Below are 26,391 nucleotides of genomic sequence, written 5' to 3' on the forward strand. Positions count from 1 at the left end.
ATTTCCTAACACTCCCTGTGTGGCTAAAGCACTAGGTTTGCTTTCTGTACTCATTATACAGGCTGGAGCGATAGCACAGCAGTAGGGCGTTTGCCTTGCACGCAGCCAACATGGCCGACCTGAGTTCGATTCCTCTGCTCCTCTTGGAGAGCCCGGCAAGCTGCCGAGAGTATCTCGCCCGCACAGCAGAGTCTGGCAAGCTACCCGTGACGTATTCAATATGCCAAACACAGTAACAACAAGTCTCATGATGGAGACGTTACTAGGCCTGCTCGAGCAAATCGATGAACAACGGGAGGACTGTGATGATCAACTCATTATACATCCATAGAATGTCGAGCACAAACACTCAGAGCAGATGGGCAACCCTACCCAGGTTATTAATCTGTGTTGGAAAACAGTTTTCCAAAGACATTTGCTTCAGAATAAGCAAATTCTGAACAAAGCTATGGGAAACCTGATATTCTAGCACAGAAAGTGCTAGAATACTTGGTGTCATTAGAATCCCACGCTGAATTCTAGAAAGACACTAGCATAGCTGGTGGCTATCCAGAAACAACTCTGGAATAATTGTAGACGTCGTCGATTGCCTCAAGCAGGCCCCAGTAACGTCTCTTCGTCCTAGCCCTGAGATTTTTTTTTAAAGTACCATATTCAAGGCGCTTTCAGAGTTAGGAGAATGAGACCCTTCATTGTTACTGGTATTTGGCATATTGGGTACGCCATGGGGAGTTTGCCAGAATCTGCCGTGTGGGCAGGTTACATTCGGTAGCCTGCCAGTTTGTCTAAAGTAGGAATGAGATAAGATGTTGCGCGGCCGCAAATGCAGCCGCGCGCTTCCGGGAACTGGGTTTTATAGTCTCTGAATCTTGGCCATTGATGGGATTACACGGTGCCAGGGGGCCAGTTGGTGGGTGTGACCCCCCGCCTACTGGAATTTGGAGGATCTGGGTGGAGGATGCCCAGCCCCAATCCGAGTAGACTTGGTGATCTCGGCCCTGGAACCCGCGTGGCTTTGTCCCTCTGCCGGGACTTAAAAGCATTTAAACCCATTTCAAATTTCCGCTGCTTCTCCTGCTACATAAAACCATGTTGAACTCCTCATTGCATGAGAGAAGTATCATGGTGAATTTTTTTAATTATGCACTTTAGCTCCAGGTGAAAATGTTCTCACCCCAGAGTTCTCTCTCTCTGTTCAGGGGTTAAGGCACATGTATTTCACGCATCTTTGATCCCTGGCATCATGCGAGTCCCATGAGCATCAGCCCTGAGCACGGTGACAGTGGTCCTGGTAGGCCCTAGCCTTGAAGGGCATCCTTGGGCCCTTACAAAGAGCTGCAAAGAGTTAGCTGACAATCAATGGGACTGGCCCTCCAAACACTTCGGGGGGGGGGGGGTCACCACTTACAAAAGGGATGTTTTGGTCCAACCAATGAAAATACCATTTTACAAAATACAAAACAAAACTTGGGAGTAACTAGATTAAAATCTTTTCTAAATGAAAAAAAAAAAAGATTGACTCCCCACAAGAACGGGAGTGGAGTGTCTGTCCCCCAGCTTTTAAGCATCTCCAGCTAACTAGCATCCTGTGGGTATCATAGTATTTCCATTTATGCAGGGTGTTCTGAAGGCTTCAGGGTCTTGCAAGAGATAGTTTTTCTCTGATAAGCCTGGAGAAGCACCTGCAGGACAAAGGAACTTCACCTCAAATTCCAACTGCTGGGGCACAGATGCAGAGGAGAGAGTCCTTGGGCTTATAGAAAGACAGAGAATGGGGGAACTGTCCCCCTTTCCTCCATTCCAGAAAAGTGAGGTAGGATGAGAAAAAGGTCTCTGTTGGGAGTGGACGAACAGTACAGTGGGTAGGTACTCGCCTTGCATGTGGCCCACCTGGGTTCAATCCTGGCACCCCATATGGACCTGCCAGGAGTGATCCCTGAGCCCACAGCCAGGAGTAAGTCCTAAGCATTACTGGATATGGCAGAAAACCAAAAGAAAACCAAAAGATGATTTTTGAAGAGTCTGTGGTCTGGTGAGCAGAAGAATAAGGAGCCCTTTATCAGCTTTGCCCGTGTGCCTCATTCAGCTCGATGCACTTTATTCAACAAAATGCAGTTTTCCTTTAAGATGGGCATTCCCAAGGCTTATGCGTGCATATCCTAGTGCACTTTGCCACTCATGTGCAAGGAGTTGGGTCTACACATTCATTTTCCAAATGACAGAACCCACCTTCCCCATTTCAACTCAACTCTAGTCCCTGAAAGTTTAACTAGCCTCAGGAAAGTTTCTGGCCTACAGGATGAATTCTCAACACACTCACTAGCACACATATCTACACATCTCATTACATGAAGTGAGGGATGTTTTAACTGGAATTGTGATTATTTCACAATCACACACTATCAAATATTGTGTTTAAGACCTCAATATGCATAATATAGTCCATTACGATTTTTTAAAACTGGAAAGAAAATTTTAGGAGGAAAAAATGAGTGGAATCACTGTACCAACAGGTGCTTAATGTAGGTGCTTAGTAGGTGCTTAATGTTCACTGTGCGCTGGAGAATTCTTTGGGTTGTTGAAAGGATCCTGTGTGCAGCGAGTGATACTCCCAAAGGTCTACTGAGGCGTTTAGTCTCACTGAATCCCGCACACGATGCCTCAGTTCCTGTGCTTTGTAACTTGATCTCATTCCACTTTTCTTGCAGCTTCAGTTCTTCAGTTCTCACTGCTACTTGTGGCCTTGCCTATCCACAAAACTGACTCACAATCTGTGTCTCCTAATGTGCTCCGAGTTAGAAGGAAAAAAAAAACTACCAGACATCTTAGTGTCATGCCTGAGACTAAACAACTACAAAGAGTCTGTCCAGGAGGTCTCCAATGAGGAAAGTGGGTAAGTTTCAGGGCTAAGGTTTTGATACAGAGAGTTTGATTGGCTTCTTGCTGAATCTGTGGGTTGTGGTTAAATTCCTGTGAGTTGAGGCAATCAGATAAATGATTTCCAGAAAGTCAGGTACCTTTCTGGTCAAGAATAAATTAAGAAAGCTCTTCTTAAGTCATATGCCGGAGGGTTTTCTCTTAAGGCAGGTAACCCTTCCACTCCCCACCCCTCCAAAGAGGTGTAAAAACTGGATCTGGGGAGAAAAAAACATAATTCTTTCTCTGGATAAAGCACAAGGTACATAATCAGGCAGACAACATACCTGGAGTATTGAAAATTCACGGTGAGGAGCGATTAAGAAGAAAAAAAGTCTAAAAGGATTCCTTGAGTGTAATCATGAGGAAAGATTGAGAAACGTTGCTTTAGGAGTTGAACAGAGAACCTACTTGAGACAGCAAGACACTGGAGTGAAGACGAACATCAGCCCGGATGAAGGAACCCTGAGTCTCCCTGTTTATTTGAAATTTTGCCTGTGGTTAAATGTAAGGGCCAACATGTTTTCTTTATCAAAGTATCTGGGAGTGGATTCGGTGCTTACAACGGATCTGTTCCAAGGGTTCAATCAAAGGAAGATTGCTCTTAGAAGATTAAATTCCTGTTGATAAACTGGAACATTCTTTTCTTAAGGTCAGAGTGTAGATGGTGTTCTTCTCAGCACGTCTATTTGCTATTTTATATCATGGAACATGATCCATCAACTCTGATAAAGGAAGGGCAAATGTGGGGATAGGATTTTAAGTGTAAGTGTGTGGGGCACACAAAATCACACATCTGAGCAAACTGCTTTTGTAGTAAAGAGAACCATGCTTCTTGATGTGGAAAATGGACTCAACATTTGTAGGCAAAGTGTAAGAAGAGTATGGAATAAAAGAAATAAAATAACTTCTAAACTGGCTTGATCTCTAAGAGAAAAACTGTAATTCCTTTAGACTATATAAATGCCTGTATTACAATCTAATTTGTCATATATGATTTTCTCCAATTCTGGCAACCTTCAGACATATTTAAATTTAAATGCCTGTATTACAATCTAATTTGTCATATATGGCTTTTTCCAATTCTGGAGACCATCAGACATATTTAAATTTAAATATGTACTCTCTGTCCCTCTCTCTTACTTTCTTGCCCTTGAGAAATGGAAGCAGCAGAACGCAGAGACTTCCAAGACCTTGAGGGCAGAAAAGTTCAGGTCGGAGAAAGACATATTTTTCCAGGCTAAAGAAATACAAACCACATGTTGCTCCCAGATGTTTTTCAAAACTAAAAAGTGCATCACTAGAACAAGACTATGGAACCTCAATAACAGTCTAGAACCTGATACAATAGGACAAAGAGTGTTTCTGCCATGAGTGGGTGTGCTAATGAGAAACTTTTTTTTTTTTAAAGTTCTCAGAGTTTACTTTCAAACAGAACTGAACACGAATTGCAATGATTTGTCCGAGACACTGGGGATTGCACCAGGGAATTGCCTGGTACTCAAGGGGCAGGAAGCAGCTTCCTGCTACCACTGGCTTGGCTCTGATGGCAGGGGATGTGGGTGGCCAAGCAACTGGAACCGCAGGGCCACAACGCTCAGGACATGGATGAACTTCTCGCACAGGGGCTAATGAGAAACTTTTAAGAGTCTTATTTAAACATGCAGATTATTTGTACATAGCCAGAATCCTGAAGCTACTTTATTATTTTTTTTAAGCTACTTTAGACTGCTATGTCACTGTCACTGTCTTCCCGTTATTCGTCAATTTGCTCAAGTGGGCCCAATAACATTGTGAGACTTGTTACTGTTTCTGGCATATCGAATACGTCATGGGTAGCTTACCAGGCTTTGCTGTGAGGGCGAGATACTCATGATAGTTTGCCAGGCTCTCGGAGAGGGGCGGAGGAATCGAACCCAGGTCAGCAGCGTGCAAGGCAAACACCCTACCCGCTGTGCTATCAGTCCAGCCCAGACTGCTATGTAAATTTTCATATTGTTTCTCCATAGAAATAGATATCTAAAGTAATCTTGTCATTGGAACCAATGTAGGAGCTTTGCCAGTTGATGTGGATGTCTATTATGATTATGCACTTTGGCGCTGGGAAATAGTGCCAGGGTAAGTTTGGTGACCCACGGGAGCCCAACACAGAGGGCTTCAGCCAAAACTCCACTGATCACTGGTCTGTCATCACCCCCCTACTCTGTTGAACCCCTGGTGATTGTTTAGGGTTCTGTGGAAATGGTGTTAGCTCAGAGCATTTTTCCAGTTACCTCCTAATGGTCTGACAGTTCCTTTCCCCTCAGCACAGCCACTAGGGTGAAAGCTTTGGGGAAAGACGAATGTAACATTTTGATAGCTTTGTGGAATACTTTCCTGAAAAGAACTTGATCTCTCCTTCATCCCAGGGCTCTGGGCCTGGATACTGGCTCAAGTCTGGGACTGAATGGGGAATGGAGTGTGTGTGTGTGTGTGTGTGTGTGTGTGTGTGTGTGTGTGTGTGTGTGTGTGGCTTTGCTTTTAAAGTTGAAGAGCCACACCTACTCACTTGACTTAAAAACTCTTCCATTTATTAAATCAATTGAGAAGGCCAGAGTACAGCTGGCAGGGCCCTTGCTTTGGCATGCATCTGACCAGGGTTTCATCCCATATGGTCCTCCCAAGCCTTACTAGGAGTGATCCCTGAGCACAAAGCCAGGAATAAATCCTGAGTACCACCAAGAGTGGCTCCAAGCACCACCCCCACAAAAAAAATCCCAAACCATCCAACCAAACAAACAAAAAGCCCCAACAAATCAATTGAGAATTTAGAAGGCTATTTAACCTCTAGAAATACCAAAATCAATGGAACAGTTACTACAGGACCAAAGACTAGATTATTCTGATGACTGCTTTGGTTCTTTCGTCCTTTGCAGTTAGTTATCACACCAACTGGCATCTGCCACCCAACTCTGCCCGCCTGTCCTAGAGATGTTGGACTTGTTAATCTCTACACAATTGCATGAGCTAATTTCTTAAAATAAATAGCCCCTGCTCTGTCTCCACAGATACAGTGCCTGTAATATTTATTTTTGTGTTAATACAGAACTGTGAATATAGTCAGATATTTTATATGTATTTAAGAACATGTTTATAAAATTATGTAAAATATAGAACGTAACATAAAAATTCCACGTAACATTCTTTACACATATAATTTATAGCTTCTCTAAAAAAGCTCTAATGTAACAGAAGGTATGATAATTAAGCAGCAGTAATGGGTCCTTTTTTAAGGCTCAGGATTAAAAATCTCCTGAATGAATTATAAATTTGAGAGACTAGAAACCATATTTTGCTGTCAGGGTTTTGTTTGAATATTATTCTCAGGTTTTGTTGCAGAGAGGATGTAATCAGTGACACTGAAGTCTCCATAAATTTTATTTATATATAAATGTGAATTCAAGAATAAAAATTGGTTAAGATTCCACTATTTTTTAGAAAATCAAAAGCAATTTTTAAAAATGGTAATTAATGAGGGGAAAAATAGAGGCACACAGCCAGACACCAGTGAGGCACCTTGCACCAGCAAAGGGAGATGAGGGCTTACGTTGTTTTATGCTGTCCTTGTCCATGTTGGCCTCATCGACTGCACTCTGTATCTCATCCAGCCAGAGAATGTTCGAGTCCTGGGAATAGCATCAGAGAACAGAAGAACAGTGGATGAAGATGAAATAACAACTGCTTTCAGGAGGCATTTTATGACGACTTCTGGAAACCCTTATTAAGCAACTTTCATGCATTGCCACATACTGTGCAAGGGATGAATGAAACTGACACCCAGTCCAATCGTGTCTGGCTTCTTCCTGGCCACTCCTGAAGTTCAGTCTAGCTTATCATTGGAACTGCTACATTGGTCTGTTGGCTTTGCGGGCTCCCAAGTCTGCCCTCTGCCGAAGGAATAATCTTGAGAAAACCAGGTGGCTTCTCAATACACTCACTTGCATAACCCCACTCAAAGCTAATCCCCTGCAGCCAGGAGAGAGATCTTCATTCCCAGGAACTGTGGCAATCCACTGATCCGACCCTATTGACTCCTCTAGCTTCATTTCACATTCCTTCAGTTCTTCTTCCAGATCTTCATCCCAGCTGCCTTCACCCCACCCCAGCTACCTGGCTGCCAGTTTCTTTCCATTATCCAGGCTTTAGAGCAAATGCCGCCTCCTCCAACAAACCTCCTGGGTATGCTAGTCAAAAACTCTCCCCCACTCAGAGTCAGAGTGATTGTACAATGGATAACGTGCTTGCCTTGCATGCAGCCTAACCAGGTTCTATCCCTGACATCCCATATGGTCCACAGAGCACTACCTGAGTGCAGAGCCAGGAGGGAGCAACCCCTGAAGTACTGCCCAAAACAGAAAATAAAGCCAAAAATTCTCCCCCACTCAGTAACTGTGGTGCCCTAGAGTGCTAGAGGATACTTCAAATTTGAGAGAAATACAATCCTGACATTAATTAGACAAAGAAAACAAAAAGTATAGTGATTGCCTTCAAAGATTAGTAGAAAAGATTTATCAAAAAAATAATCAAATTGGGGGACTGGAGTGATAGCATAGCGGGTAGAGCATTTGCCTTGCACGTGGCCGACCCAGGTTCAATTCCCAGCGTCCCATATGGTCCCCTGAGCACCACCAGGAATAATTCCTGAGTGCAGAGCCAGGAGTAACCCCTGAGCTTTGCTGGGTGTGACCCAAAAAGAAAAAAAAGAATCAAATTGGGCTGGAGTGATAGTATAGTGGGTGTTAGCCTTACATGTGGCTGATTTGGGTTTGATCCCCAGTATCCCATGTGGTCTCCTGAGCATTGAGCCAGGAGTAACCCCTGAGCATCACCAAGTGTGACCCAAAAAAAAATTCGAATGAATTAGGGCAATAGTAGCTGTCGGTACCTCATATAGAAATAGTCAAAGGACAAGCTTCTGGTAGAGGGCAGAATTGCAGGGGGAGAAAAGATTAAGCAGTCAGAGATAAATTAAAAAAGGAAGAAGGAAGTGAAAGCAGCAATGAAAAGATAATGGCTTTCTTTTTTAAACTTCTCAAAGAATGAATAATTTCATGTGGAAAGTCCACTCACAGTGATTCCTTCCCAGCTTATTCCTTAGCCTTTACGTCTCAACTGAGATTTTCAGTTTCCTGCTACATTTTATAGGCAATGACTGTTGGGCTTAAAGTTGAACCTTCAGTTTCCTTAATTATAGGAAAATCTGTTATAATGCAAGTTATTTTTTAAAACTGCATATTAAATCATACTCCCCCAGGATATAATTAGTCACAACAGTCTACATGTTGCATAAGAATGTGATCATACTTAACATGACTGAGTTATGCACTTAAAATAATGGTTAAGACACAAATTTTGTGTAGATTTTATGATAAGTAAAAAAGTTTTAAAAAGCTTGCCAACATCCCAGGGAAAAGGGAGGCCTCTTTCATGTGCTTTTCAATGGAGTAAGATGGTTTTAGTTGACTCAGTTGTCTGGGGGTGTCCAAGTTATCTGGCTATAGTTATCGACTGCTCTGACAGAACTATGCCAAAACAGAACACTGTAAAAACCATGTTCTGGCCAAGTACTGATGACGGATTTAGACCAAAGTGACACTGATGGGGAATTTTCCAAGCAACTGAGCACCAGACAATGAAAACCTGCTTAAAGAAAGCTGATTTCCCTCCATTAATGTATAATTGTGTAGTGAGTTCAAGAAGAAAGGAAAGGGCTGAAAAAGATAAAGGAAGCAATCATTTCTGACCTCCCCACTATTTGGCAGGAATGATAATCTGGAATGGAGCGTTTCAAAACAGGAGATAAGGAGCAGCTTCCAAATAAGCTGCTGTTCAAGTACGGCTTTCGATTCAGATCTCTGGATGGTTTATAGGATCTTGCTTCTTCAGGACACTTCAACTCCCTGAGTGTGAAAGGGGCCTCAACACAGAGTGGATGGTTCAAGGTGGGGAAGAGTTAAAGGCCTTTCTCTGGGGATAATACAGCATGCTCAGAGGCCAGCCTGACTCACTGGAACACAAACGCAGTCACACCCTTTCCCTGAAGGAGTTCTGGGCAAGCTTCCTGCCTGCCGCACACACAGGACAGCACACGAGTGCAGACACAGCTGGGTCTGCTCTTTGCTGCTAACCTATGGGAAGGAGCAGCAGCCCTGCTCCTGAGGTTAGGACCCGTGGATAAGTGGGGAGCAGGTCAAGATGCACGCACTCCTCTTTGCAGCCGTGGGGATACTGCTTCTGCCCTGCACGTGTGCTCAAAGTGGTAAGCTCTGGGCTGGCAGGGCTGGGGGAGGGTGCTGCTTTGGGTTATAAGAATCAGCCAAACCTCAGATGCCTACCCGGTGTACCCCTGTGCTTTGTGACTCAAAGGGGGAGTCGAGGCAATGAAATGCTATCGCTTCTCTTTCAACCTCTTGAACGCTAAGTGTTGGCCACTGATACTTAAAATGTACGGCAGAGTCAGTGGCTGGAGTGCTACAGTAGTCACGTTTCTAGAGGCAACGGTGAAGGCTTTTCAATTCCCTCTGGATGAATGGAGCACTACAAAAAGACATTTTATTTTTAAAGACCTATTACATTCTGTGGGGATTTTGGGTCCCACTGGCAGAGCCGAGAGCTACTCCTGGCTCTGTGCTAGTCGCCGGTTTCTCTCTGGGACGGGACACATACAAGGCAAGTGCCTTGACCTTTATGCCCTCCAGAACCTCAAGACAGCTTTTAAAATCTATGTTTATATTTCTTGATAAGACCTACAATTCTTGGTAAGACTCCCAAAAGGCCAAGAGGTCTGTTTTAAAAACCAAGTGTTGCTAAAAATTAACATTTCCCAAAGGAAATATTTATTTATTGACTGCTATTTTGTGTGTTTGTTTGGGAGGCAAACCTATCGATACTTAGAGGTTACTCCTGGATCTGCACTCAGGAATCACTCCTAGCGATGCTTGGAGGACTGACTGGCTGGGGATCAAACCTGAGTCGGCAGCACGCAAGGCAAACACCCTCCCCAATGTACTATCATCCAGGTTCCAGAAGTATTCATATTTTTAATGGAGGCCATCCCCTCTGGTGCTGGCTATGTGTGGTGTGTCATGTGCGTATGGTCTGTGTGGTGTATCTGTGCGTATGCATGGTGTGTTTGTATATATGTGCTGTGGTGCTGGGAAGTGGGGCAAGGGGAATGAAATAACCTTTTTATTTGTTGTTGTTATTGTTGTTTATTTTTTAATTTTTAGTAGCACTAAGAAGTTCTCCATAGCCTTGTATGAGACTTTTTTCCAGTTTCAGATTTTGGCTCTCCCCAAAATCTTAAATCCAAAAATCTTAAATTAAGCTCTTGCTCTGTCTCCAATTTTGCTGAGCACAGTTATGTTGGTCACCTTCTGCTTAGTTCCAGAGGACCCCACTTGGGACAGGTCTCTGCACAGGTTTTACGAACAGAACTGGAGCATGGGGGACGCAAGGGGGGGAGAAACAGTATTGAACCATCCGGTCTTTATAAAGGAATCTGCATTGAACTAAAGTGCTAGCTAGGACCACCAGGGTGATGGTTAGAGGAACCAAGAGAAGCGGTGGAGAGTGACCAGTGGGGGGTTTGGGAGGAAGAAGAGGAGGAAGGGGCTTTCTGTGTGTGAATGAACAAAAATGTAGTGGAATGGCAAAAGAAAAGAGATTTGCGGTGGTGGTTCCTTCCAGACCTTTGTTTGCTGCAAGTGAGATGGGGAACATTCAGAGTTGAGGGGTGAACAGCCTGAGCCCCTGGACAGAGACAGGGAAGAACTGTGAAGGAAGAGCCGTATCTAGCGGCGGAGTCTATTTCTTTTGGATCAGACTCTTTCCAAAAGTCTGGTCCCCAGGTTGAAAAACATTTTGGAAACAACATGCTAAATGTAAAAAAAAAAAAAAAAAAAAAAAAAAAAAGTAAACTTTAATCATGAGTGCTGAAAACCAGGCTCTACCAATTTGTAAACTTATTCTAATACAACCCACGCCAGAATTGTCATGGAAAACAGATCCAGAACTTTCATAAGTTCCAGTGTAACGTGTGTTTAGGCATAACTTCTTGCTTAATCACAGGGTTTCATGAAAGTGGACTAACCCTCAGTTGCACCAGTACTTTTTCCAGATTCCAAAAGAAAGTATCTCACACAGCATGTTCAGAGACACCGCCTTCCTGCCTATCTTTTCGGATCCACTTTTCAGTGATGTCAGTAACAAGAACTTTTCCTACATGTAAAGGGAATCAAGAAATTCTGTCGCTTGAATGGGTCACACAGCAGTGCCTCCAAATTTCACTTGTAAAACAAGCAAGGGGGAATGTTATTCTAGATTTTTTTCTTTGTTTTTCTTTTCCTTAAATAACCTCCAAGCACTTCCTTGTCCCTTCTTGTTTGGGCAGTCTGGCTCAATCTTACATGCTAAACTGAGTCTGTGTCATTTTGGGGGTACAAAGCTTCGATTTCACCAATGGGCCAACTGCTAAACACCAAGGCAGGATGAGTAACTGGCTTTGAATGAGAACTGGTTACTAAACTCAACCTTACGTACACAACAGGCAAGAATGCAGAGGTCATGTGAACCCAGAGAATTAATATGGGGAGGGGGGCATTTTATTTTTATTTTTTTACTGAGGCACTGTAATTTACAAAATTATTCATGACTTAGTTTCAGTCATATTGTCCACTTCCCTCCACCAGTATCACTGGTGGCATTTTAAACCACATCAGATATGGCTTCCGTCCAACCATAAATGACCACCATAAGGTAACATGTGAAACTGAAATCTACTTTTGACTCATATTCAAGCTCAGTTCCTGAAAGAAATTAATGAGAAACATGTGTTTTAAGGGTCACCTTGTTCAAGAAAGCCCACTCGTCATAACAAATAGTGATTGCACTGCTATTTTCCTTTTTATGTCTTAAATGATCATGCCAAATTTATCTTGATTTTTCTTCTCTCACTTAAAATCTGGAATGTTCCCCTAAAGTTCTGCCTTTAGATTCTTTCTTCTCCCCTCTCTCCCCTCATTCAACCACTCCTACTAAACTATGACTTCTAACGCTGAAAAAGAATATCTGGATAAAATGTATATCAACACCATTCCATTTAGGCTTCTGGAATTTTGAACTCAATACCTAAAGTTTCTAACCTGTCATGGGATGTTTTACATGTTAGCAACCCACCAGTTGTATATTTAGTAACAGTCAAACTAATCTTGGTGTCCCCCAGCTGCCCCTTTGCTCCTTGTCCCACTCTCCTCCAAGTCATCTGGACTACAACTTCCAGATGCTTCTCTTGTCAAGCAGAGGCAAGTTGGACGAGCCTTCTCTACATGGTCCACGAGCGCATCTCTTGTTCCTCTTCCTCTTCCCTCTGTCATCCTTCGCCAGAATTCACTCTTGGGAGATGGAGGATTGCACCATCTTATCAGTCTGGTATCTCCATGGCTCCCAAATTCATCTTCAGTGTCAAATCTTGATTCCGTTAAGTTTCTTTTTCTGTTGCTGTAATCAGTCACAGCAAATATGGTGACATAAAATAACACGGAGATGCTCTATTTGTGGAGGGCGCAAGTCCTGAAGTCCAGGGTTGACAGGGAGGGCTTCCTTCATTCAGGAAGCTTTGAGGGGGAGAATATGTTCTCTTGCCTTCTGGTTTTCACAATTTGCTTGCATTTCTTGCTTCTTGGTTCCTTCTTTCATCTTCCAAGTCAGCAGCGTGGCATTTCCAAACATCGCTCTGCCTCTGTCCCTCATCCCTATCTCTCCTGAGGATTTTTACATTGACAAACTCCCTAGCTGGCCAATCTATGATGCTCTCTCATCTCAGGATCCCTGTTCCCATCTGCAAAGTCCCCTTTGCCCTGTGAGATCATGTATTCACAGGTTCTAGGCTTTAGCATGTGGAATCCTTGGAAGGCAAATTATTCTGTTTACCACCAGTGGTCAATTCTCTATTCAAAATTTTGTATCTGGAAGCCAGAAAGATGGGTCAATGGCTTAAGAAGACTGGCAAGGGCAAGGTCACAAATTCAAGCCCTGGTGTTGCTCACATATGTGGAAACGATCCTGGCAGCTCTGCCCAGAGAAAAGGTCTGGAAGATGGACTAGTGGTTTAGAAGACCCAAAACAAGTATGAGGCTTAATGCCAGTTGCTGCACACATAGGGTTCTTGAAGAGAAGAAAGACAAACTCCCAGATTTTATTGTGTGCCACCATAGCACCTCTAAATGAGCACACAATTTCTTAGGACAGTTTAGAGGTTTCGCAGACATTACACCATAACCCATTTTTCGATTTTTCTCAGAGGCACCACAACTGCATAAGACAATGCACTTTTATGTATCTTCTCTATTTGTCTGAGAGTAGAACACATAATGGAAATCATTTAAAATAAAAAACTTTATGCCACTGGTATAAAATGCAATACAATGAAATTGGATACATATCTTACACTTTATTTAATATAAAGTCAATTAAGACCTCAAGATAGTACAGTGATTAAGACATGTCTTGCATGCAACCAACCCAGGTTTGATTCCTGGCACCACATATTTTCCTTGAGTGTTTCCAGGAGTGAACCCTAAGTTAAGAGACAAAAGTAAGCCCTGCACACTGCCTGGCATTGCCTTCAAAACAAACAAGGAGGAAAATACATCAAGGACAATAAAGGCAGAGCTCTCCAGGATGTGGATCTTTCCTGGATAGGTGTTTTCAATTATTTGATTTCTCTGCAAAGATAACAAAAATAAACAAATGGGACTATACTACTGACACGTAAATTTACAGTAAACACTGTTGAATCAACTTATTTGGTATTCTCTTATTCCAGAGCAACCCTTGCCCATTCATCACCTATGAGCATCTTCCCCATCTGTCATATTCCATCTCTTTGAACACAGTGGTGTTCGTCTTTGCTCACTTTCATCTTTTCTTTGGTATCTCAATCACACAACCAAGTTGGTTAACATTTTTCTGAATGCTTATACAGTTTATATTCAATATGACATTGGATTGGATGTAATAACTGGATGTGCAAACACTCCTTCTGTGGTAGGAGGCAACATTTGGGTTTTGCTCCTATCTGGGCCAGGAGGGTGCTGGGAAAGATTATGGAGACCACATGAATGCCTGGAAACATAAGAATTTCCCAATATAAAAATGACTAAATTCCACAAACACAGTGATTATGCCTCATGACACTCTGGTTTAATGACTTCTTACGCACAGATATGGTTCAAAAACAAATCATTTATCAACACTTCTCTTCAATTTATAGGCATGGAAAATGAAGGCGAGAGCCCAGCCAAGCCAACCTTACTCATCAAATCCTTCCGTGGACTTCCCGCAAATTCCATTGATGAGATCCCCATTTTTGACATAGAAGAGATGGAAACTACAACTTCTGTAAAATTCCAGTGTCCTGAAGAAAGAGTCTCAAATCTCCATGTGAATAATGCTACACTGGGGTACCTGAGAAGCTCCTTAAGTACCAGACTGATACCCGCCATCTACATCCTGGCATTTGCTGTGGGTGTGCCAGCCAATGCAGTGACCCTGTGGATGCTCTTCAGAAACAGATCCATCCGCATGACCATTTTCTACACCAACTTGGCCACAGCAGACTTTCTCTTCTGTGTCACGCTGCCCTTCAGGATTGCATACCATCTCAATGGGAACAACTGGGTTTTTGGAGAGACCATGTGCCGGGTCACCACTGTCATCTTCTATGGCAACATGTACTGCTCCATTCTGCTCCTTGCCTGCATCAGCATCAACCGCTACCTCGCCATTGTCCATCCTTTCACTTACCGAGTACTGCCGAAGCGTACTTATGCCTCGCTTGCATGTGGACTAGTGTGGGCAACGGTTTTCTTATACATGCTGCCATTTTTCATCTTGAAGCAGCAGTATTATCTGGACCAGCTGGGTATCACCACTTGCCATGATGTCCACAACCCATGTGAATCCTCATCTCCCTTCCAACTCTACTACTTCATCTCTTTGGCATTCTTTGGCTTCTTAATCCCATTTGTGGTAATTATCTACTGCTACGCTGCCATCATCAGGAAGCTTAATACCTATGATCAGAGATGGCTGCGGTATGTGAAGGCGAGTCTTCTTATTCTTGTGATTTTTACCATTTGCTTCACTCCAAGCAACATCATACTCATTATTCACCATGCTAATTACTACTACAATACTACTGATGGCCTGTACTTCATCTATCTTATAGCCTTATGCCTGGGCAGCCTAAACAGTTGCCTAGATCCTTTCTTTTATTTTGTCATGTCAAAAGCTACAGATCACCCCACTTCTTACCTTACAATGGTGAAATCATCATAGGGAACATGGAAAGCTCTAGTGAGAAAGTATATTCTTGGGTTCACATACACAGTGTGGGAATTTTCATTCTCTAGCTCTACTTTTGAGTTCCTATGAAATACACTTGTAACGTGTTGAAGCTGTTGTATAATACCAGCAGCTGACACTTAAATGTAGTTTAATTAACATGCAGTGCCAACATCATGGGAAAAATTCCCAAACCATGGGCTGGAGAGATAGTATGGGGGTTAAGGCTTTTTCCTTCCTTATCTGCAACAAGACCCCAGTTCAATCTCCTTCCAGCACAGAGCTGGGAATAGTTCCCAGAACACCACTGGGTGTGGCACCACCTTGGCCACACAAAACAAACAAAAGTATTGTAAGAATGTCAGGTGAATAGGTGCCACCAGTCTCTTTATGCCAGGGTATGCTTTCCTATAGGCCTGGCTGGTACTTCAAATTCTTTAATTCTCCATCTTCCTTCTATGAGATTTCTGCTCCAGATAAGTTGGAAGAATAATGGACCAAGAGCAAGGGGGCATCATGAGAAGCTACAAAGTTATTCATATCTGGTATCTTGTATTCTTCTGCCTCTCAACTCTGCTGCTGGTGGCATCTTCCCTGCCTCTCACTGGGGCCCAGCATCCTGCTCTACCTGTAGCACTCACAGTTTTCTTCAATGTCTGGTGAACCTCCTGATTATGGGCTCTAGCTAGATCAAGCTTCAGGAGACAGTGTGAGTGCAGCACTCACAACCCCCAGCTCGGAGACTCTCTGCTTCCCACCGTGTCTGAAAACAATGACCGAGCACTGGCCTGGCATTTGGGGCACTTTTAAACACAATTTTCCAATAAACTTGACTGTAATGGAGGCACTACCCACACTTCTTGCTTCTGTGATCTTGATTTCTCTTCTCTTAGGCCCTGCCCCTGACTGCACAGCTATTTCTAATGTTCGTCCACATTCTTTCCATTTTTCAAACTCTCTTAAGAACCCAGCTTCTCTAATTCTCAAGCAAAAAGTTCTTTTTTTCTCATCTTATTTTAAAAGCACTGTTAAATATATATGTGTACATATATATGCACATATACATATATATATATTTTAATGCTATACCTGGTGGTGCCCAGGAAAGGACCACGCAGAGGCCAAGAACAAAGCCAGCCCTCATGCAGGTTAGGTTTATGCTCTACTACCCGAGTCACATTCCTGGCTTACTTGCTTGTATTTTATTATAATACTATATATACAGCTCACATACAGACACACATTGATACCATGAACACTTATTTGCAGGGAAGAGACTCATTATCTTCTTTGAATGCATCAGAGCAATCCCCAGGCCTACGTTCTCCCAGAGTCAATCTGTAAGGGCCAGCTCCGAGCTTGTACATTATGTGGCTGAATGAAAGAATAAAATCCCAAAGTATTGTCACTGTCACTGTCCTCCCGTTGTTCATCGATTTGCTCGAGCGGGCCCAGTAATGTCTCCATTGGAGACTTTGTTGTTACTGTGTTTGGCATATCGATTATGTCATGGGGAGCTTGCCAGGCTCTGCCGCGCGGGCGAGATACTCTCGGTAGCTTGCTGGGCTCTCAGAGAGGGGCAGAGGAATTGAACTCGGGTCGGCCATGTTGGCCGCGTGCAAGGCAAACGCCCTACCGCTGTGCTATCGCTCCAGCCCCCCAAAGTATTGAGACACCATAAAAGTCCATTAAATTCATGTTGAAAAAGAAAACTACTCTGTACTGCATGGAATAACATCATTTTTTTTGCTGGGAAAGTGTGTGCATGTATGTGGCGGGGGGCGGGGGGGAGCTAAACTAAGAATATATTCATAATGTCTTTATATATTCTTAAATAATGCCTCTGTTCTTTACTTCTTATAGACACTTTTGTTGTGAAATAATATTTGCTACAAATATCCGGTATATTCCAGTAAGTAATGATTTCCCTTATTTTAGAAAGTTAGATGAGTGGGTTAAGGGCTTGAAGGATTGCTAAGCTAAATTTGCAGATATGTAAGAATATACATTGCCTCTATACTCTGTGGACCATCAAAACAATAAAATACAATTTAAATGGATATTTTTGAACTCTTCAGTTCCTCATTTCATCGATAGGTTAAAAATAATGGGGAGGAAAAGGGCTGGAGAGATAAGACAGTGCCTGCCTTGGATGCAGAAGAAACTCATATGGTTCCTCTGCGCCTACCAGGAGTTATCCCCTAGCACAGAGACAGAAGTGAGTCCTGAGCACTGCTGGGTGTGGTCCCAAAAACAACCAAATAAGAGTCTTCAACAACATAGAACACTGAATCCGATCTTTGATGAAACTGAGCACTCATTCTTGGAGATGTTAGCTGCTGTGACCTTTACCAGTCATATTTTTGGACACAAGCTTTATTTTATACTGACGAGCCCAGTGAGGTCATTCTCCCTATTAGTTCCCATGACTAGATGTGGGGAAGGCAAGATACGGAACTAATCAAAAGACAACTGGAAAAATCTAGGGATTTAACTCAACTAAGGTTACAAAAATAAACACAGAAACCCCACCAAATAAACAACAGAATCAGAATCTTTTCCCAGGGAAAGAAAACAAGCTGGAAAAAAAGAACATTTCAAAATGAACAAAAACGAATGTAAACCATGTTCTAAAATAGTTTAATGACTGAATACACATTGCTTGGATTTGTGTATTGAATCTGTTAGCTAGTGGCAGCTCCATCTGTTTAATAGGCTGACAGGAGTTTGATGTTTAAGCTGGAACATATATAAGTCAAGCTCTTATTTGATATCCTTAATGACTCTAATTAATTTGGTGCAAGCCAACATAGCAGGAAGAGCTCAGGCCCTCAGATTGAAATACTGTGTGCACCTCCTCCACCTGTCTGTGAAAGATCTTTGTGTCCTGGGACAAGTCCCCATCTCGCTCTGGGTGGAGAACTATACAGCCTGTCTTCTTTGGTTTGTGAGTGGAGGACCCAATTCCATGTATCTCTTCCCTTGGAGGCTACCTGAGGTAGTCATAATAACTTTTTTTGTTGTTGTTTTGGGGCAACGCCTAGCAGTGCTCAGGGCTTCCTCATGGCTCTGCACTCAAGTATCACCCCTGTAGGAGTTTAGCGGACCATATGAGAAGACCCAGATCAAATTCAGGTCTGCTGCATGCAAAGTAAGCACCCTACCCACTGTACTATTGCTCCAGCTCCCATAAATCCTTAAGCAATTTCTTTGAGTGACAAGTCTCCCTACCAAGTGCTGTACGTGATCATACAATGTAATCAGATAAAATGACATCAACATCACATTTATTATACACACTATTATTGAATCCACACCTCCATGATAGGCTCTACCACCCTAAATTTAGTCATGGGAAAACCACAGTACAGAGAATTCCAGTTGAGTAAAACTAGAAGCCCTCGCAGATTTGGGGCAAAGTCAAGGTCAGAATAGAGCTCTTCTGTCTCCAAAGCAAATGTTATCTTTCAGGACTCCTACGTGTGCTATGTGCCACAGACACAGCTATATTAGTGGGGACAGCAGGAGGATGCCGAGTCCCCCTCCCTGAGTGCACACTGTGGCCCCAGTGATGCAGGGACTCGAGTTTGACTGTGAGTAATCCCCATTCACTACGCTGCTGCTCAGAGGGAACCTCCAGCTCATTCCCATGAGTGATGTTCCTCAGCCTTCAGCTAACTGTCAGACTCCGACGGGAAACTCTGTGGAATGTTTTCTGAAGCCTGGAGAGTAACTCAACACTGCCACCAGCCTACAAAGCCCACAGCACACATGGACCCTTACAGATGAGGGTTCCTTGACTTCTCATGAGATTGGCCATTTGTCAGGAGTCATATTTTAAGATGGGGTTTATGTATAACTTTTTCTCACTTTATTGAAGTTATATTTTATAAACAGGTAATATGTGGCATCATGGAATGATAGCTAAAGTATCTTTTTTCACCTTTCTTAGTTCTCAACTCTCTTTCCCAGAAGCAACACTCTTCTACTTGGAGACTAGAGTTTGCCAAAATATTTCTAATGACTTGCATTGAAATTAGTTGTTTGGTGATACAGGAAGTGCTATTCCAGAGAGTATGGGCAGGCAGGAGCAGGCGGAGGTGTGGAGGGGTGCTCCTCTGAGGGGAAGCCCTGCAACCAAGTAAACCCTCTTCTCTTTGCAGAGATTCATGCTAACTCAGTTTCCTCCCATGCCCGGGATGAACCAGGCTGGTATCCACCTAGCACTGCATTACCTGCAGTGGCACTCTGCTTCACCCCCACCCACCCACCTTTTTCCCTTGCCCTTTGGGTGCAATTCCGTCTCAGCGGGAAACTCTCTTGGGATTCTAGCCCACATCACTCCCTGCATTCTCTAAATATTTCTGTGCACACCACCTTTTGCTAATTTTCCACATGCTTATTTATAAGGTAATTTAGTTGATAGGAGAAAGCCCATTGCTTCAATACAGTTCTGAGGGTTTCAAAGAAAAATGCAGAGAACAATCTAATGTTAGATGTTCCTTACATCCCATTTTCCTGAAGCTTGTATCATGCAATAGTATATGCTTAGTAAATACACAATGACCTGGATTCAAAACAAATACTACCCCCCAATACACAACACACACACACACACACACACACACACACACACACACACACACCCCTACCTGAGTTTTTAGTGTAAGAATGGAAATGGCAGTCCTGAAGGTGCCTTTCCCCTACTGTCAGGCACCAGGCACCTATCAGCCCTCTTATCTTCATTCTGACTTACATATCTGGGACGAGCTCATGAGTGTTTAGAAACATGCAAGTCCTTTACCTTATGTGTGCATTTAAGAGAAACCAATCTACTAAAACTTACCAACTGTTTCTGAGACTTGGCATTGTACAGAACATCCTGGTAGTGCTGGGCAAAGTCTGGGTCCACACCCTGAATCTTAGCATCAGGTAACATCAAAGTATCTAAAGTCTTCAAAGCATTTCCTTCATCAATAGCTTCATTGATCAACTCTACAACTACAAACCCTAGAAAATAAATAAATAAGTGTTCCACTTAAGTCATAACACATTATACACTATCTAGAAATATAAAGATTGAACAAAGAGTGTATATGTGTGCATGCATGGTGGGGGAAGTGGAAAATCTATAAAGCACTGTGAAAGCTAACAAAAATAGTCTGAGTTGCAGGATACAATTTCTCTGTATAAAAATCAACTCCATTTCTGAATACTTAAACACAATTCCACAAATTAAGGGGGAAAATTCCACTTAGAAAAGATTCCAATTATAAATTATTACAATTACCAAAAGAATTTTAAACACCCAGGAATAAATTTAACAAAAGAAACATAAGACATGCGAATTGAAAAATAGTAAACACTTTTGCAAACAATTAAAGATGACTCAAAGTAAATCAAAGAAACATTCAATACTCATTCAATGCTCATGAATTAGAATTAAAATGGAAACATTCCTCAAGTAGAACTATAGAGTCAACATTCGTTTTTCATAGCAGGAATTAAGAAACTGATTCTAATGTTTATATGGAAACTGACTAGGAACAACCAATGCAGTGTTTAAAAAGAAAGAACAAAGAGGACATGCTCCAATTTCAAAGCAAATTACAATGTGAAAATCAATACTATATACTATTAGTATAAAGATAAACATATAGGTTAATAGAACAATATCTTTTTAATAGAATAATATCTTTTTAATAGAATAATATCTTGAGTTCAGAAACCTTATATTTACAGTCAACTGTTTTTTGACAGGAATGTCAACCCAACTAGAAAATAAAGTTATTGAACTTCCTATATGACACACACAGAAAAAAACCCCTCAAAATGAATTACATATCTAAACAAAAAAGCTTAAAACTATAAAATTCTTAGGTTACATAAGTGTAAACCTTTATTACAGGCAATATTATTTAGCTACAATACCAAAAATATTTTTTTAAAAACTAATGGGGTATTGGGGGTACAGTGCCGCCAGCAGGTCAATCTGTACCTGTGAGGCGAGTGCATCAGCAGCCTGATAGTGTCTCCAGACTTCCAGATACCCCACAATTGCTGCTATGTCTTTGGCCAGATCCCAAAAACTTCAGGTAAAGTTTACCAAGAAAGTGAACAACCAAAAGTTAGGTATGTGGGAGACACACCCACAAACCACCCCCTGCTCTGCTATATAATTGGAGGCAAGGCTCTCTGGTTTCTGATTGAATTGCTTAGCGGCCATGATCCCAGAGACTCAGAAACAAATCTCAAAACCTAGCAGCTTTTGGCAGAAATGCGTCTGGACCCCACAGTAGGTTACTATTGCTGGGCCACTCCAGGGGGAAAGGGTGCTGTCCCTCCGCCTGCTCCCCCTTGACGGCTCAGTGGTGGCCATCCTCCAGAGACCATTGGACAGTGGGGTTTGGGCCCGCAGTGATGAGACACGTGGGGCCTCACGGGATGGGGTGGAGCCGGTCCTTTCCTCCCCACCCCAACAAGACCCTGAGTTGCCGCCCACGAATGGCCTCTCTGACTCCTGATCAAGCTGCTTAATGGCCATGATCCCAGAGACTCAGAAACAAATCTCAAAACCCAGTGGCTTTTGGCAGAAATCCCTCCAGATTTAATTGTTAAAATTTCAGAATTCCAAAATTGTGAGGCCACTACTGCAGTCACATGACATCATGTGTCATTCATAACAAGCAATAGAAAATAAATTGTCTACTGTTGCCTTTTCGGCAGATGAGTGTTGGGGTAAAATTCCAAATAATAACGGTGGGTAAGGTGTCAAAATATTGAATGTAATCAAAGTAGAGAGAGAGTAATGTGGAAATCATCTGGGGAGGGGGAAGGATGGGGGATATACTGGGGTTTTTGTTGGTGGAAAATGGGCACTGGTGAAGGGAGGGGTGTTTCATTGTATGACCAAGACTTTAACCCGAAAGCTTTGTAACTGTTCTCACGGTGATTCAATAAATAAAGTTATAAAAACTGAAAAAAAAAGTAAGGCGGAGTTCATGCACAATTCAATCAGCCTAATAAATGGCTGAATAAATAGCAATACTCCTACATAAAAAAAATCATGGAATGTTGTGAAAATTAAAAATTTTGTGCTCAAAAGAACTCAAAGAAAATAAAAACAACTTACTGAGTTGGAGTAAATATATTCAAAGTCATATGCATGCATTATATATATATATATACATACATATATATATCTGTATGCACATACATGCAACCAAGACAAAGGGGACAAAGTAATATTGAAGAGATGCAAATAGGCAAGTGGTAAAGGATTTGCACATAAGTGAAACAAATACATAAGAAATTTTACAACTCAACAATAAGGAAAATCCAGGGCTGGAGAGATAGCAGGGGTCAAAACATTTGCCTTGCATGTGACTAACTCGGATTCAATCTCCACAGCACTTCATATGGTACCTACTAAGCACCACCAGGAGGAACTTTTGAGCCCAGAGCCAGGAGTAGCATCCCATGTGTGGTCCAAAAACAAAATACACAATTAATAAAAATCAATTGGCAATTGATAAAAAACGTAAAAAGTCATATTTTTAAAGAAGAGATATAAATAATAATGACACAAAAAGATGCTCAATCATTAGTGGGAAAATAGATATAAAAGTTACTATGAACTAATACTTAACACTAGACTTACCATAGTAAAAAAAATAAACAGTAATGAGTGTTGTGAAGATAAAGTTAAACAGGAATTCATTACTGGTGGGAAAAGAAATGGGGCAGTCTCCTGGGTTGAGGCAACTTCTTAAAATATTGAAGGGTAAAATTAACTTATGATTCAGCAATTCCACATGTTCATTTACTCAAGAAAACTGAAACTGTATTTTTACATGGAAACTATGTATGAATGTCTGCTGACTATCTTAGAACAAATGAAAAATAAAAACAATTTAAATATTAACTAACTGAAGAGTGGAGAATGTATAGACAGAATAATATCTGACTACAAAAGAAATGAATTCTTTTAGTCAAGGTAATATGGACCTTGAATACGCTATGCTATGTGAAAGCAGCTAGTCACAAAGATCACATACATGATCCTACTTATATGAAATATCCATAGTGGGATGTGAACAGACAGATAGAAAGAGAAGGAAAAAAAGGAGAGACTGACATTTAGTATAAAGGTTCCTTTTGGGGTGATAAAAATGACCCAGGTTCTGGTAAGTGGTGTGGGGATGGTTACACCTCTTCTGAAATACATGAAAGTAGAATAAAAGGGTGAGTTTTGTTGTCATGTTTCCCAAATGGAGATAACTTTACATAAGAGTGGTAAAGGCAGGGCCAGAGTGATGGCATAGAGGGCAGGACATTTGCCTTGCATGAGGCTGACCCAGGATCGATCTGCGGCATCCCATATCCTGAGTACCACCAGGAGTAATTCCCGAGTGCAGAGTCTGGAGTAATCCCTGAGCATCGCTGGGTGTGACCCAAAAAAACCAAAAAAGAGTGGCAAGGGCAGAGATGCTAACTGCTAGTGCCACCCACCTCAGATGGAACCCAAGATGGTGGAGGGTGGAACAGACAGCACCAAGAGCTAGCAGAACTTAATGCAGAGATAAAAAAAAAAACACTGCAGTGCAAAAAAGGTTTATATACACATTCTATTCTTCAGATTACTCCACTTCACACTCTGCACAAGTACCAAAACAGCCAGTTAGAAGTCTAGCCATTCCCACAGGGTGAATAGAATCAGTTTCTAGGCTAATGAACTTTAGTACAGTTTAATGGAATCTCCCATGTTGACAAATATCTTCTGTATTTGGGCTGTGCAATAAGCCACAATAATTACTGAACCACTTTAGGGGGTGGAAGGAGTTGGGGCTACATCCTGCAGTGCACAGGGTATATTTGTGGCTCTGTGCTCAGGAGTGATTCCTGGCATTGCTTGGGAAAACATATGTGGTATCAGGGATTGAATGAGGGTCAGCCACATGCAAAGCAAGTACCTTCCCTCCAGTATTATCTCTCCACCCCCTACAGAATCCTTTAAAGGTGGCTAGCTTAAATGAAAAAGTTTAGAGGCTTATTTAGTTGGGCATATACCAACTAATTGGCATGGACACTGCAGGTAGACTCATAGGTAACTTTCTTTTGTTGGTGGGGCACATGAGCTACTCATGGCTCCATGCTCAGGAGCCATTTCTGATATTGTTTGGTGGAACCATGCAGGTCAGTTCCTGGTCTCCTACATGCAAAGCATGCTCTCAGACCATTGAGTCCTCTCTGGCCCAGAATGACATCTGTATACAGATTCCTTAGATGTATTGAAGGACGAATAAGAAACCAATTAACGTTCTACCATATCTACCACAGTACAGAGCTTAGAATATACAGACAATAAGATCCAGAACTAACAAATACAAAAGACAAGCTATGCAATCTAAAGAAATTGACATTTATAGGCAGTAAGCTTAGAAAACAAACATTCTTAAGGCCAAATTCTTAGTTCTCCTTTTGTTGGCCACTTTTCATAAGAGCAATCACAAGTCACTTTACAAATGTGACGCGTAATGATATAATGGAAGTACTTCTAATTTTTAATAATAATGTAAGTAGTTCTAATTTTTATTTCTATCTCAACCTTCAAATTAAGGTAGAATCACTGTCACTGTCCTCCCGTTGTTCATCGATTTGCTCGAGCGGGCCCAGTAATGTCTCCATTGGAGACTTTGTTTACTGTGTTTGGCATACGAATACATCACGGGTAGCTTGCCAGGCTCTGCCGTGCGGGCAAGATACTCTCAGTAGCTTGCCAAGCTCTCCGAGAGGGGCAGAGGAATTGAACTCGGGTCGGCCATGTTGGCTGCGTGCAAGGCAAACGCCCTACCGCTGTGCTTGTGCTAAATGGTTCTTGAGTAGATGATCCCATAAATACCATCTTTCTAAGAATGAAATATTTATCAGCAGGATAAATGGAATACTCTAAAATGCCTACATATCATACAAGATAGTAAGACTTCAATGTTTGAGGAGAAAACAGAAGTACTTGTCTAATATGCAAATTACAGTACTGCAAAACATCAGGAAAGGTAAAATATTAATTCTCATACAAGATAAATCATTTTACCCTGTAGCAGTTATAAACTGGTGAGCACAGAATACTCTGTGTCATTTTTGAGGACACCTTCTGGGGAAGATTGTTCTAAATAAACACCCCACTCTAAGATGCTCTCAAGAGTAGCACATCTGAGAAAGAGAATGTCTGTCTCTAAGGACTGATCACCTGGGACTGAGTGCATTCCAGCTGACTTGATTGAAATCACCTGCCTAAATTTTTGTTTGGCACGTGACTAAGAACACAGCTGCTGAGGTCATAGTAAATGACCTCACAGGAGCTGGCAGCCATACCCAAAGGCCCCCCTGGACACATCTCTATCACTTCCTGTTTATAGTAGAGGGGAAATCCCATTTGAGCAAGTACTGCGGAGCTTCAGACCAGATGTGACTTCCTTCACTTTGTAAATCCTGGAGACTGCAGCATTTCAGTTCAGTGAGAGGGAACTATGCTTTTAGAGGCTGTGTGCATGAGAAGCAGGGGACGGAATGTACAAAGAACAGTGCTTGCCAAATTTGAAAGAAGAAAACCTCCATCTCTAGGCTACAAACAATATTCCTCTGTGGCTTTTCTGCAAAAAGTGAACTTTCCAGAAAAGAAATCAACTTAGCATCTGAGGAAATGTATTCTCCACTGCATTCCCTACAACGCTGATCATCAGCCACTCACAGCATACCTTATCCACATCACTATTTAGACCTAAGGTTAGGTCTGAAGTGTGCGGCCAGGCTGAGTGGGGATTGATGCATTTTCAAGATATTCAGGAACAATTCGTGGCTACTTCAGAATATTTCTTTACTATATTATGCAATTTATCCACAAAGGTGTGTTTAACAAGTTTAGCTCTTTAATTTGCTAAATATATGATATAAAACTTCAAGAAATATATATGATTTAAAACTTCAAAAACTTTACAACTTCTTTGTAAACAGAATTTACAAAGAACAGTGCTTGCCAAATTCAAAAGAAGAAAACCTCCATCTCTAGGCTACAAACAATACTCCTCTGTG

The 26,391-nt window shown here is 42.0% G+C and overlaps 2 protein-coding genes across 2 annotated transcripts in view; one reads left to right on the forward strand and one right to left on the reverse strand.

Annotated features, from left to right (window-relative positions):
* IQGAP2 (IQ motif containing GTPase activating protein 2) overlaps positions 1–26,391 on the reverse strand; it is a 302,579-nt gene that overhangs the window by 75,873 nt on the left and 200,315 nt on the right. Inside the window, exons 13-14 of the mRNA XM_056112425.1 lie at positions 20,147–20,310; positions 6,503–6,581 (exon numbers count right to left, since the gene is read on the reverse strand). Coding sequence (XP_055968400.1) covers positions 6,503–6,581; positions 20,147–20,310 — 243 coding nt within the window. The remainder of the gene's footprint in view (positions 1–6,502; positions 6,582–20,146; positions 20,311–26,391) is intronic.
* On the forward strand, positions 9,061–17,332 carry F2RL2 (coagulation factor II thrombin receptor like 2). Its single transcript, XM_056112426.1, has 2 exons — positions 9,061–9,214; positions 14,228–17,332. The coding sequence occupies exons 1-2, from the start codon at positions 9,151–9,153 to the stop codon at positions 15,292–15,294; spliced, it is 1,131 nt and encodes a 376-aa protein (XP_055968401.1). The 5' UTR covers positions 9,061–9,150; the 3' UTR covers positions 15,295–17,332.

The sequence above is a fragment of the Sorex fumeus genome, unplaced genomic scaffold, assembly GCF_029834395.1.
Source record: "Sorex fumeus unplaced genomic scaffold, SorFum_2.1 ptg000018l, whole genome shotgun sequence".
NCBI classification, from domain to species: domain Eukaryota; kingdom Metazoa; phylum Chordata; class Mammalia; order Eulipotyphla; family Soricidae; genus Sorex; species Sorex fumeus.